The sequence below is a fragment of the Eubalaena glacialis genome, chromosome 3 (genome assembly GCF_028564815.1).
Source record: "Eubalaena glacialis isolate mEubGla1 chromosome 3, mEubGla1.1.hap2.+ XY, whole genome shotgun sequence".
NCBI classification, from domain to species: Eukaryota; Metazoa; Chordata; class Mammalia; order Artiodactyla; family Balaenidae; genus Eubalaena; species Eubalaena glacialis.
The window spans coordinates 133,678,570-133,692,232 of NC_083718.1; the positions used below are offsets into that span (position 1 = coordinate 133,678,570).

General features: G+C 42.8%; 1 protein-coding gene across 3 annotated transcripts in view; it reads left to right on the plus strand.

The window, feature by feature from the left end:
* Positions 1-1,197: 1,197 nt before the first annotated feature.
* Positions 1,198-13,663, plus strand: part of PTGER3 (prostaglandin E receptor 3) — an 83,269-nt gene continuing 70,803 nt past the window's right edge. Inside the window, exon 1 of one of the 3 annotated variants that reach the window (XM_061184025.1) lies at positions 1,198-2,641. In XM_061184025.1, the coding sequence (XP_061040008.1) occupies positions 1,748-2,641 (894 nt within the window). In that variant the 5' untranslated portion in view covers positions 1,198-1,747. The remainder of the gene's footprint in view (positions 2,642-13,663) is intronic. The other 2 variants (XM_061184024.1, XM_061184023.1) reach the window with 2 other exon arrangements.

Here is a 13,663-nt window from a genome sequence, read left to right on the forward strand (position 1 = left end):
GAAAGAATGCAGGGGAACATATTCCATTCTCATTTCCTACCACTGATTTACACCCAATAAGAATATCAACATGAAGAACTGAACTGACCGGGGCTTGCTCTGAAAGTCAAGCTGAAGTCTGAGTAATGGTCTTCATAGTGCTATATGATTAGGTCTAATTTCTTAAATATGAGGGAAAATGAAGTTTGTAAATAATTTTTAAAATCTTTTCATTTCCCGGTCAAGATGAAGAGGCAGAAAAACCAGGCTTTCCCTAGATTTGAGAACAGCTGGTCTTACCACTGATTTTCACCTGTTGAGAGTGGTTATGGTACCTATGTAAAGAACACTGCTTCAAATAAGAAGATGGAGACTGGAGAATTGCTGAAAGACTTGGGCACATCCTTTAACTTCATGCAGCCTCAGTTACCTCACCTTAAAAGGGGAATAATAATAGCAACAGGACCTTGGAGGATGTCTGGAAAAAAATGGGAAAATGGTTGTGAAACATAAAATATTGGCTTAGTAAAAGATGTTACTAGGCGATTATGCCCATTTTCACTAAATGTGAAGGCCTACATAACATCTAAATGCAGTTTCCAGTCCTAATTGCATAGGAATGGACCAGGGGTGGAGAAAGATGGTTGGAGACTTTGTAAGAACTTGCCTTTTTCCTACGCCCCACCCCGCCTTCACTCCCAAAGGCAAGCAGCCTTTGATTTCAGTATCTCAGATGCACTGAGATAGTGAAGAGTGAGGTAGTGAGTGGCTGCCACCTGCCTCTAGCCACTTTTGCCCTAGCTAACTTTTTTTTTTTTTTTTTTAATGAAGGGGAAGAATTTAGGCGGGGGATGGGGGTAGGTTGGTAGTTGGGATTTCTTTATTTTTGAATTCGACCATCTGATTTTATTTTGTTCTCCTTTACCTATCCCCTTAAATCTCGAGGCACTATTAGTTTTATAGTTTCTGTGCGTCCCTGGGGACAGAGCAACTTGGCCCGCTCATGATCATGCTAGAGTCCCGAAGCAGAAAGGGAAAAATGTTCGGGCTCATCTATGCAACGGGAGAGTGGTCTGCTTAGATTGCGCAGCGTCAGGTGAATGACACTTGCCAGGGTTACAAAAGAGCTTCAGGAGGAAGACCTGTTCCTTGCACGAGCGTCTGTGGATGGAGAAGGAGGAGGGCCGGCGCTCAGGTCCGCCTTGGCAACTTGGCTGAGGTGGGGTAGACCCGGGAGACACTGTAGCCCCCGCCGCCCACGGACGCTCCTCTGGCAGAGAACCGGAGGAGGCGCGGAGCCGGGCACGGCGGCCTGGCTGGGCGTCCGCTCCGGCCAGGAGTTGGAACATTTCGAGAGGAGTCCTCCGGGGGGGTTGCCGAGCCCAGGCGGCCAAGGCATTGGTCGCGCAGCAGCCGAGAGAGGCGCTCAGTTTCTGCCGCATCCCCTCCCACAGCACTTTGGCCGACACCCACGGGCGCCCCGCCCCTCTCGGGCTTATAGAACCGGCCGGGCACCTCCGCACGCCTGGGAGCCGGACGCTTCTCTGAGCCGACGGCGCGGCTGCCTGTGTCGCCTGAAAGCCCCGCCGCCGCCGCCGCCGAAGTGGCGAAGTGAGGCGGCGGCCGAGCCCCGCATCATGGAGGGCAGCTCCGCCGCGGCCCCAGCCCCAGCCCCGGTCGCCACCGACAGCCGCCGCCTCCCGCGTCCGGTCTGCCGGCTCTCGTCGCTGCTCTCAGGGCTCCGTTCCTTCCTCACCTCGAAGACAGTATGAAGGAGACCCGGGGCCACGCAAGTGCCCCTTTCTGCACGCGCCTCAACCACTCCTACCCCGGCATCTGGGCGCCCGAGCGCTCCGCTGAGGCGCGGAGCAACCTAACGCGTCCCGCGGGGCCCGGCGAGGATTGCGACTCGGTGTCCGTAGCCTTCCCGATGACCATGCTGATCACTGGCTTCGTGGGCAACGCGTTGGCCATGCTGCTCGTGTCGCAGAGCTACCGGCGCCGGGAGAGCAAGCGCAAGAAGTCGTTCCTGCTATGCATCGGCTGGCTGGCGCTCACCGACCTGGTCGGGCAGCTGCTCACCAGCCCGGTGGTCATCGTCCTGTACCTGTCCCACCAGCGCTGGGAGCAGCTCGACCCGTCGGGGAGGCTGTGCACCTTCTTCGGACTGACCATGACCGTCTTCGGGCTCTCCTCGCTCTTCATCGCCAGCGCCATGGCCGTCGAGCGGGCGCTGGCCACCCGGGCGCCGCACTGGTACTCGAGCCACATGAAGACGAGCGCCACCCGCTCCGTGCTGCTCGGCGTGTGGCTGGCGGTGCTCGCCTTCGCCCTGTTGCCGGTGCTGGGCGTGGGTCAGTACACCATCCAGTGGCCCGGGACGTGGTGCTTCATTAGCACCGGGGCAGGGGGCAATGGGACTAGCCCTTCGCACAACTGGGGCAACATGTTCTTCGCTTCCTCCTTTGCTTTCCTGGGGCTGTCAGCGCTGGCCGTCACCTTCGCCTGCAACTTGGCCACCATTAAGGCCCTAGTGTCCCGCTGCCGGGCCAAGGCCACGGCGTCTCAGTCCAGCGCCCAGTGGGGCCGGATCACGACCGAGACGGCTATCCAGCTCATGGGGATCATGTGCGTGCTGTCGGTCTGCTGGTCGCCGTTGCTGGTAGGTAGTCCCAGGGCGTGGGGAGTTCGGGGTGGGAGCGTGCGCGCCGGCGGGCAATGGAGACTTTTGGAAATGGCAGCACCTGCGGGGATGTGTTTGCAAGCACAGAACTTTGGAGAGGGCTCTGCCTGTGCCATCTTGGTCGCGGCTTCAGAGCTGAGCTCCTCACTTGCTGAGCACCTTCCAAGTGCCAGGCATCGCATTAGGCTCTGGTTGTACACGCATGGAGACCACAAGGCTGCTCACGTTCTAACCGGAGAGAGTAAGAGGATACCCAGGTATTATTTCAGTGCTTGTGCAGAAATAGAGGTTTCTCCCGGGTGCATTGGGAGCAGGATGGCGATGACAACGGTAGCTCGGTGCTCTGGGTTTTCTCCTATTTCAGATACCTCTCGCACGCTGAGTCGATTTTCAGTCTGCAGAAGTACTTTACCTGCGACCCACTGCAGACAGGCACAGCCGTCTTGCAGTCTCTGAGCCACTGCTTGCCCTCCTGGAGCAGCCGGCGCTCACGTTGCTTACAGGCTCACTCCTGAAGGGAAGCAGGAGAGTGAAGAAGCATCCTGCCGCTCGGGCAGCCTCAGCCCTTTCGAATTGTGCTGCACTCTCTCCCGCTAGGAAATGCTTGAACCGACAGTCAGCCAGTGGGCCCTGAGACCTGGTAACTCCCCCTGACCAGCCTTTGCTTGTCCTTGTGGCTACCGCGCAGGGCTGATGGCAAGGCCAATCCTGGGATAGGAAGTAGAGGTTTGTGCACTTCCCGGCTCCCCACGAGGGCCACAGCTCGGGAGCAAGTGAGTTTCCACACGCTCCTAGTCTAATGCTCTCTCTTACATTCGTACTTTCCATGTTTTCCTCTGGGATACTTTTAGCTAGACATTTTGTATAAGTGCTGTTTACTAATTCCTGATGAATGGTTGCTTTTTTAGGCCCCAAGCAGCCTGGCTTAGTAGATGTTCCTGAAAGAGCAATCTGGTCACTGTGACAGGGTTATAACAGATGATATATTGGACCTGGAAATTTATTAGACAGTTGTGAAAAACTCCTGAATCCCATGGCACGGTTTTCAGAACCCACCCACGTATATTTTTTCTTTTTGTTTTCTTGTCTTCTGTTTTTTAAATTTTTTGGACGGGCCCAGCAGCACCCAAGATCTTACTTCCCCCCACAAGGGATGGAACCCGTGCCCCCTGCATTGGGACCATGGAGTCTTAACCACTGGACCGCCAGAGAAATCCCGTAGTTTTCTTTTTTTAATTGTGATAAAATACACATAACATGAAATTTGCCATTTTAATCACTTTTAAGTGTACAGTTAAATGGTATTGAGTACATTAACATTGTTGTGCACTATGTATAGTTTTAAATCCCTGGTATTTTATAAGAGAACTGTAGTTCCTTTTCCCCCTCACCCTCCCCTGCATTTGACAACAAAGATATTACAAAATACCTGTATTTAACTGGTGTAGTATATTTAGAGCAGGAGTTTTGTCTCCCAATCAGTAATAGGTGGTGACAAGGAGAGTTATGTTGGAACCTCATAGCCCACAAATCGCTGTAAGGTCTCAGTTCTGCATTCTGGGAGCTAGAACTTAGGCCGATGTCATCACCATGGCTTATCAAAGCCAGCACCAATTTTAGACATATTTACTTCTGTGGTGTGTCGGTGACCAAATAGAAGGAAAAAAAGTTCTAAATAATAAGCACTTTGCTAAAGTTGATAATTAACACAACTTTAAAGGCAAACAGAGTATTTGAATTTTTCACAACAGTCATTTGAGTCCTACATATCTGAGTTTGTTCTATCACACTCTTTATATCTGTACTCTATATATCCAAGAAAAAAGGTAAATCATGCAAATAAAGTGCTTACTCATACAGTTAACCAGACTTATAGTTGTTGATTTTTTTTTTTTTAAGTAGAAGAGAAACTATGTAGTGTGGTTTTTATTTCAAAACTTTGATCCTAATATGATGAGCATAGCAGCCTTAGGAAGACTTTAGATCAGTTCTGAAAATTGCAATCTAGGATGGCCAAACTCACTCTCTTAAGAAAGACTGTATTTGGAATTTATCTTATTTAATTTCAATTAATAGCTGCAATTAAAATATTTGTTGGTTTGCTGCATTTTATCAGACACTTTATGCATTCAGTTCTCATAAAAACATTAAACTTAAAATAAATTCAACATGTCATCATATCAAAGAGAAGAAATTCGTGGTTTCCAAAATAGGTATTTTTTAAACTAAAGGAAATTATTCTATCTTCTGTTTTGTGCACCATTGAAATTAAATCTCCACCTATCTTCAGAAAGATCTACAGTACAAAGTTGGAATTATTTCAAAGGAAAGAAACTGGCAAAACTGCTTTCTTAATAGGTTAGGGAATTATAAGAATGAAAACACTAGAATTTAGTGAATTGAATTTTCAGTGTATTAATGTTGAAGTGAGAGATTGTCTTTTATACTTTTTTCCTAACTATAAAATATAGATTCCCTATTAGTTTTCTCTGAATTGGGCATAGGATACTAATCTAATTATCCAAACTCCTTACTTAAAAGGACCCTGAGTATATCTTATCTTGGAAAACTATCATGACTATAATAATATTCAGTTGTCATTGCTAAAGAACTTAGCAGAGTAGAGATACCATAATAAGAAAACATCCCAACTGCTACAAGTTCCTGCTACGCAAATACTTAAATGGAGGGTTTATCTATGGTGCAGACAGAAGCTTTTTTACCTTTTTTTCCCAGAAACTTTACAAAGTACAATAGAAAATGTGAAATTAAGTGAGACTACAGTGGGAAATGATGTCATCGTTGGCAGATGAACTACAGTTCTTAGTCGATATTTATGTGAGGCATCAAATTCTGTTGGAATCAGACAGTTGACTCAGCAATGCAATCTATTTGACTTATTATTATCATTACATTTTTTAATGAACTACACTCACCAAATAGTCCAGTTGTTTGACATGATAGCCAAGTTTTCAGAAGCAGGAATAACCTGAGGCTGTTGTTCAGAGGAAGCCATGACTACATTTTATACTTTTGTACACCTGGTACTCCTCAAACAGGTAGAACGTGGCTAATACTGTAGCTGTCTTAAAAATAGTAGATATAAAGCTAACTATCAACATTGTGAAAAGAGAGGTATGAGGAACAGAGTTTCTTGTCTACAACTTTGGAACTGGATAAAAGCAGTCTTAGAAACTTTTGCCTTTAATCTTGAACCAGCAAATTCCCTGCTCAACATCCACAGATGCCGACAGGGATGCTTTGATTCAAGGAGATATTTTGCAATATAGATGTAATTTTTCTTTTAATTTAAGGATATATTTTGACAAAGGAAATTTGTCTTAAATATACTTCATGTGATAAATAGATGCAATACATTATTTTACAGAACTAATGCTATTTTATAGTATTAAAAAGTATTATTAAATTGCTAATTTTCTCTGCCTATTAATTTCTGCCATGTTCAGGGTGTTGCTTCAGGGAAAATGATTAAACATGTGAATCGACATTATAGGAAAAAACTTCTATAATTTGTTTTTATAAGAATTGAGATTACTCAGACTTTATTTTATTTTTTTTGGAGTTTACTACAATACATTTTAAGCACTGTGGAAGGGATATTAAGTAGACTTATTAACAACTGGTCAAAGCGTTATAATCTGTTCAGAGAAGTAGAATTCCCACATTTATGAGTGAAACACTTAGAGAACAATACAAGATTGGATGTAATTAATAGTGCCCTTGGCTCTGGGAAGAAAGTCTCTCTGAATTTGCCAGAGTAGGCTTCCAGGAAGAACTGGGATGGCATAGCTTGACCTGATGGCTGAGAATGTGTGTGTCTGTGGACCCAGCCCATGAGCACAGAGGGTGCACACCAGAACCACGAGAGGAATGGTTTGAAAAGGTTCCCGTGGCCGGATTGAGGTAGTTAGGATGAACACAGGATGAGGACCGTGTTCTTTTGCCAGTAGGCCATGGAACCTCTATTTTGGGGTTTTGAATAGGGGAATGAGTTTTCAAAAACATTGGCAGGGCTGTAGTGTGTGGATAGATTTGGACTGGAGAACGGGAATGTGAGATCAGTTACAACTGGCTTCTGCAGGTGGGTTAGGCTCTAAGGGTAGATACCATGGGAAGAGATAAGTCAGGGAAAGAAAGGTAAGAGAGAACTAATGCTGTTAGAAATTGTCAATTTAAGGAGCGATTGATTCACCAAACATTTCTTACACATCTACTGTGTCCTATTCTTTGCGGTAAATATTTTCACATATACTACCTCATTTAACTGCATGCTGTGAGATTGCCACTATTTTCTACATCATTCAGATGAAGAACTCAAGTATAAAGAATATTAGAACCAGGTTTCTAATTCAAGATATCTGACTCTGAGTTTATTTTTAATTTTTTGTTGTTGTCATTGATCTGTTTGTTTAGCTTAGATAAAGGCCAGGAATTCTAGTCCTAATAGTAGTACTGGGCAAGTTATGTATCCTCTTATCTGTAAAGTGCAAAAGTAGGGCTAATAGATATCTAAGGTCTTTTTCCATTTGTTATGCTCAGGAGAATTATGAGAGATTTGGGAGAATCATGGTTTAATGATCCAGAATGAGAAATTTGGGAAGGAGACTGCTTGGTCAATTGTTTTTTTATAAGAATGGGGGCTTCTAGGGTTTTTGGACACCATGCGTATGCAGATGGCAGATTATCTAAATGATATATCTGGAAGCAAATATAACTTGAAAATTAATGGCATAAATCAGGGCTTACAAATGTAGATTTTTAAAATTTTGAGTTTGTCAGAGAGAGCCAAGAATTAAACAAATTCTTAAGCCATCATATTTGAAGAAATTCAGATGGTCTAGAGTTGTAGCATAATTGTGACTCATTGGCCTTTCTCTTTTGAAAAAGCTGTGAAGGTCAATAACTCAATTATGAAAGTTTCCATAGGATCAGTTTTCTGGGAATAACACTCAGGAATATGCACTACAGGCATTTGTAACAGAGGATGATTGATGATTCGTCTGGGAGAGCTGAGAGGTAGTAGTGAGGGGTACTGGGTGTCATGTTTCAGTTTTTAGTCCTTGCCTTACAGTGTGGGGAAGCAGGGAGGGGAGTCCTCCCTCAAACTCCTCACATAACGGGTAGCATTTTTATAAGCCACCAGGGTTCCACATGCATCTCATTCTTGCCTTGCAACGCTTAAGATCTACAACTGTAGCATGTCGCATTCCGAATCCCCCTTTTCCCCTCAATTCTTTATCATAGAGGTAAGTAAGAAGTTTGTATTTCAACTCCTACCATGCTTCTTGAGGATTATTAGATGGCCTCTCAAGTCCCCCTTTTCCCTAGAAAATTCCAGTTTTCATAGATTAATGAAGGTAACCAAAGAAGGAACCTAATTTTGGGGATTCCTCTTATATCTTGTCTCTTGAGTATATGTCAACATTTTATAGTAAACACAGTAATTCATTCTTACATAGAAATGACAGTTGAACAGCGTGTGACTTTTTTCATGAGAGGGACACACGCACACGGAAGTAGCAGTATGGAATGGTGAATCTGTTCCCTTTACTCAGAACACTTTTGTCTGCATTTTCCCACTTTACACTTCACCCCTCAATCATTCAGCTATTGCTGCCGAGCAGTCACCCATCTTGGACTGGTTAAGTTCCCAAGTTAGCAGTCACTTTGTTAGAGGAGCCTTGCTTGATCCTCTCTAGAGGATCTTATTAGCTGAATATCTGAGCACGTAAATCAAAAGACAGTGTCTGGTCCCAGTGACATACATAATTCATTGTGTGACCTTAGACAGTTTACTTGATATCTTTGGGAACTATTTTCCTTTTTTTTGTAAAATAAGAGTAAAAACACCTACTCGGCCTATTTCACAGGATTGTAATGAAAACCAAAATAAATGTATGTGAAAATAATAGGGAATATTTCTTCCATATTAGGAATACTACTATGACATTTTACTGGATGATAATGTTGACTTCTTGTCTTCAGATAGACCTTCCCCCCAGGAAACTGGAGAAAAGAGACAAGTGATGTTTCACAGCTTGATTAGTTATAGTTAACTGGTGGGGAAATGTGGTGGAGAATGTAACTTTTCAGAAAAAAATAAAATAAGAAAAATGGTGCATAAATTTTTACAAGGTACTGTAATTCATTCCCCCTCTTCTCCCCCTGTCGCCATCACTCTTCTGCATTCTCTCAGCTCTGGAATGCTTTCCCCCACACAGCTGCCAGGTAACCCTCTAAATCTAAAACATGCTGGATCCCATCTCACGCTTCCTTTGAACCTGGAGGAGTGCCTGCTACCTCGTGCTCTGAAGGCCTCTGTCTAGAATGTGTCTCCCGTCTTTCCAGTCAGGGACGTGGCGTGCTCAGACCTGTCCTCATGTAAATGAGTCAAATTAATTATGCATCTAGTTGCTGTCCTAGGTCGGATTATTCTGCAGACGTCTTAAGGATAGAGCCTGTGCCTTGGCTGTCCTCATCTCTTCACAGGTGATCAGGAGTGTTGGGACTGCACAGAATCTCCACCACTGACTCACAGCCCAGAACTGAGTTCACACAAGCCTTAAATCAGACCAAAGCATGAGAAACACAGAGCTGTAAACTGCCTCACAGTTAGACCAGGTCCTGACAAGACATTAACATTATTTGCAATCTGCAAGTAGCACAAAGTGTAATTTTCCCATCCAGTGGCCCTCCCAGAATTCTCTTGGGCAACATTTATAAGGAGGACATTTCAGTGGCTGATCTTGTCACTTATTCAAAATCTATATATTATTTTACCATACTGATTTTTATGATAGGTGTTTGAGGACTGTAAATCTAAAAATGAAAGATGGTGGCAGAGACAGAAGAGGAGGCTTGATTTTTCACACTTTAATTCTGTTAGAAAGAAGGAAATTAGATACTAATTAAGGTAAGAGCCGTGTAATATAAGTATAGGATAAATTCTACACCAAATAGCATTACTATTTTTATAAATCTTGATAATACAAAGACAGAAGGAGCTGGAAGGAGCCAAATTGGAGCTGGAAGCCTATTTATTTTAAGCAATTATTGATCTAATAAAAATAAAGTATAATTTTAAAAATATACTTTTTACTAATCTTTTATTTCCTAAAAGTAAATTTGATTTTTCTGTCCCTCTTTCTGAATACTCAATGTGTCATTTTCTGTGGTTGAGAATATGCTGCTGTTGGTGAAATTCATGAAAATTTGGAAAAAGGAGTATGTTGTTAATGCTGAAAGAGAGATTCTGAAAGATACGACACGTCTTGAAAAATTCACCAGACAGTAGAGTGGAGCTTTCATTGTGGTCTTGATGTATGAAATTTCCCTGATAACATCCTGCTACCAACCACCTTGTTTGGGTCAAGTAGAGCACACACGTCCGTATTTCCCCAAATAAACTAGTGCCTCAGCAGTCAAAGGCACAAACAGCAGTTAGTGATTAAGTGACCTCTGCCTGTGTTTCGTAAGAAGAGCAAGAGAAAGTGGTTGCTTCCATGTCCTGGCTATTGTAAATAGAGCTGCATGGACCTAGAGTCTGTCATACAGAGTGAAGTAAGTCAGAAAGAGAAAAACAAATACTGTATGCTAACACATATGTATGGAATCTAAAAAAAAAATGGTTCTGAAGAACCTATGGGCAGGACAGGAATAAAGACGCAGATGTAGAGAAGGGACTTGAGGACACGGGGAGGGGGAAGGGTAAGCTGGGACGAAGTGAGAGAGTGGCATTGACATATACACACTACTAAATGTAAAATAGATAGCTAGTGGGAAGCAGCTGCATAGCACAGGGATCACCTCGGTGCTTTGTGACCACCTAGAGGGGTGGGATAGGGAGGGTGGGAGGGAGATGCAAGAGGGAGGAGATATGGGGATATATGTATATGTATAGCTGATTCACTTTGTCATACAGCAGAAACTAACACACCATTGTAAAGCAATTATACTTCAATAAAGATGTTAAAAAAAAAAAAAAAGAGAAAGTGATTGAAGAAGCAGGTGAGGGCCATAGAATAAGGCACTGGAAGGCAAGAGCCCAGGGTTCTCGTCTTGGCTTTTTTACCACAGGATAAAAGTCACTGTATCTTTCTGGTTTTCCCTTTCCTCATCAGTAAGATAAAACAGTTATCACTCTAACCTTCCTTCCGGTTCTGACTTCCTGTGGCTCGAAATAAATAAAATCCTTCCTTTTGGACATACTGTATTAAATATGTGGGGGAACATACCCAAAGACTTCTTAAGAAAAATCATAGAAATGTATGCAAATGGACACACTAGATCATGCATTCTGTTATACAATTATTCTGTGAATATTTACTGCTTGCTACATGCCTGCCACTCTGGTGATACGGTGGTGACCAGGGCTGACGCGTACGGTTGTAGGTGCTGAACGGTTACGTGGCTCTAGGGGGCACTCTTCACATCATGCTCTATGTGAATGACAGTCCTTGTGGAGCAGGGTGCCATCTGTGCTGTACTTGGTAGCCCTGAGAGTAAGCCAAACAGACATGTTAGCTTCTTCCATGAAGCTTTCAATCCACTAAGGTAGACCGACAGTGAATAAACAATCCTTCCAATAAACAAATGTAACCAGTCTGATGGGTCATTACCCTGGTCGCTTTCAGTGCCACGTGGTACAGCTTTTGCAGGTTGGCCTCGTCTGGGCTGAAGGGCAGTGCTGGTCCACTGCGGCTGTGAGGCCCTGATGGAGCACGTCCCTGTCCAGGCTGTAGTGGGTCCGTGCTTGGGTGCAATCATTAGAGAGCACCTTAATTCACACCCATAACTTCAGCCCTGAAGCTCACCAGCAATTCCCTGGAGCGCAACCACTGTGCTAGAGGGTAAGGACCCAGAGAGTAGCTGACCTCAGGCCACATACTGCCTGGAACCAGCCCTCGCTCTTGGGTCCTTAGGCTCTGGGTTGTACTCAGATCATCCCCTCACAAGTTTGTCTTTCTCTTCCAGTAAATTTTCTTTTAAGGCTTTCCATGTCTTTTCCCTCTACTGAATGTAGCCAAAGTTACTGTGCTTTAAGTTTCTTGGCTTCAGATATTGAGAGAGGAGGTTAGATTTCTCAGCCTCTTTTATCCAGAAAATATGATGGTCTACCTCTTCCCAAGTGATCAGCAGTTTACACCAGGTGTGTTGCATGGATTTTCCTTTGTTGTACCACACAAGTTTCCACTGTGTAAATCTACTCATTCTACATTTATCAAAGTAAATGTTTCTTACTTCTGTAACATCTGCTCCAATGTGGCTTGCTCTGCCCACTTGAACAGAGAAGAGGGGGGCAGCTTCTGACATTCCCTTACATACATCATTAAAACAATGGGTGTGTTATGAAGGCAAGAAAAAGGTGCTTTGGGAAAGTGTCAAAGAGGACCTTCTCTTGATGCATTGGTGGATGCAGGGGTGGTTAAGGAGGGCTTCCCTAAGAAAATGTCATTTATGGTGAATCTTGAAAGATGTTACTTGAGGAAGAAAGAGCAGCTTGTGAAGCCATCAGTGTAGGAAAGAGCTGGAAGCATTAGAGTAACTTAAAGAGGGCCAGATGGGTACATCTGAGTGAGTAAAACGGGCAGTGCCTTTAAGGTGAAGCTAGGGAGGTAGACAGGGCCAAACCATGTATAACTTTCTCATTTTTGTTTGGGAGTTTATAGATTTTTATCTCAAGTATGATGGAAAACAACTAGCTTTGAGTAAGGGAGTGATTTGTTCTGTTTTGTGTATTAAGAAGATCACTCAGGTTGCCTTATGAATTAGAAAAGTGAGGCGTCAGAGCCCTTGAGTACTGAGGTCAGATGGAGATGTAGAGACATTAATAAGGATAAACTTTTTTCCCTTAAGTGTTGCTTTGAAAGAAGGAGGGACATAGCTTGGTATAGAATTGGCAGTGGGAGTGAGAGTCAGTGCAGAAGCACAGAGGGAAAAATTGAGCCAGATGTGCTGGGAATGGTAAGCAAATCTGTTTTTGTTGAAGTATGCTTGAGAAAGTCAAGAAATATTATGAGTCAAATAGGGACTGAGGGATAAGGGAGGGCGGAGTGCGTTGGTAGATTGCCTTGAAAATTAGAAATAGAAGTTTGTATTTCATCTTGCACAGGTTGTATTGCTTGTCTGTACTTCTGTTGTATGTTTGTAAAATAAGAAGGTTGACCTTATAAAATCTCTTGGTTTATAAAAGGTCATTTAGTAAAACAAATGTTTTGTTTGATCTCTTTCTAGAATATTCTTGGTGAAATTGTCCAAGCTTTGTTTGAATACATTTACTTATAGGAAATTTATTGCTTTTTAAGGGGCACAAAAAATTTTCTTAGAGGCAAGCATTGTGCTAGGCTCTTTCTTTCCTTCTTTCTTTCTTTTCCTTTCTTTCTCTCTCTCTCTCTCTCTCTCTCTCTTTCTTTTATGATCAAATGTAATAATATATGTAAAACACTTAAACATCATATCACACTAATAAGCACTTAATAAATGTTAGCTTCATTATCCCACTTCCAACTTGTGACAGATACTTCTTCTCCTCAGTTTCCAGAAGTAACCACTATTATGATTTTCCAGAACACTGTTTTAGTATTGTTTGTGTGTATATGACAAAATGGTGTCATATTATACATATTATTCTGCAGTTTGCCTTTTTTCAATTAGCAGTGATGTTTTGTGATTTATCCATGTTGACACAAATGAATCTAGTATATTCATTTTAAGTGTTTTTAATATATTATATAAAATATAAATATAAATACTATATATTGTATTGTATAATACAATATACACAATATAAAATACTACTGTGTATCATTTCTTTTTTTCTTCTATTTTTAAAATTTATTTATTTATTTATCTATCTATTTATTTTTGAGGATCTGGAAACAACATTAGGCACACAGTAAATTCTCACCCTCCAACATATTCTTCTATTATTATTATTAATTTTTTTCTTTTTACCTTTTGACCCATTTCTCTCACCCCCAC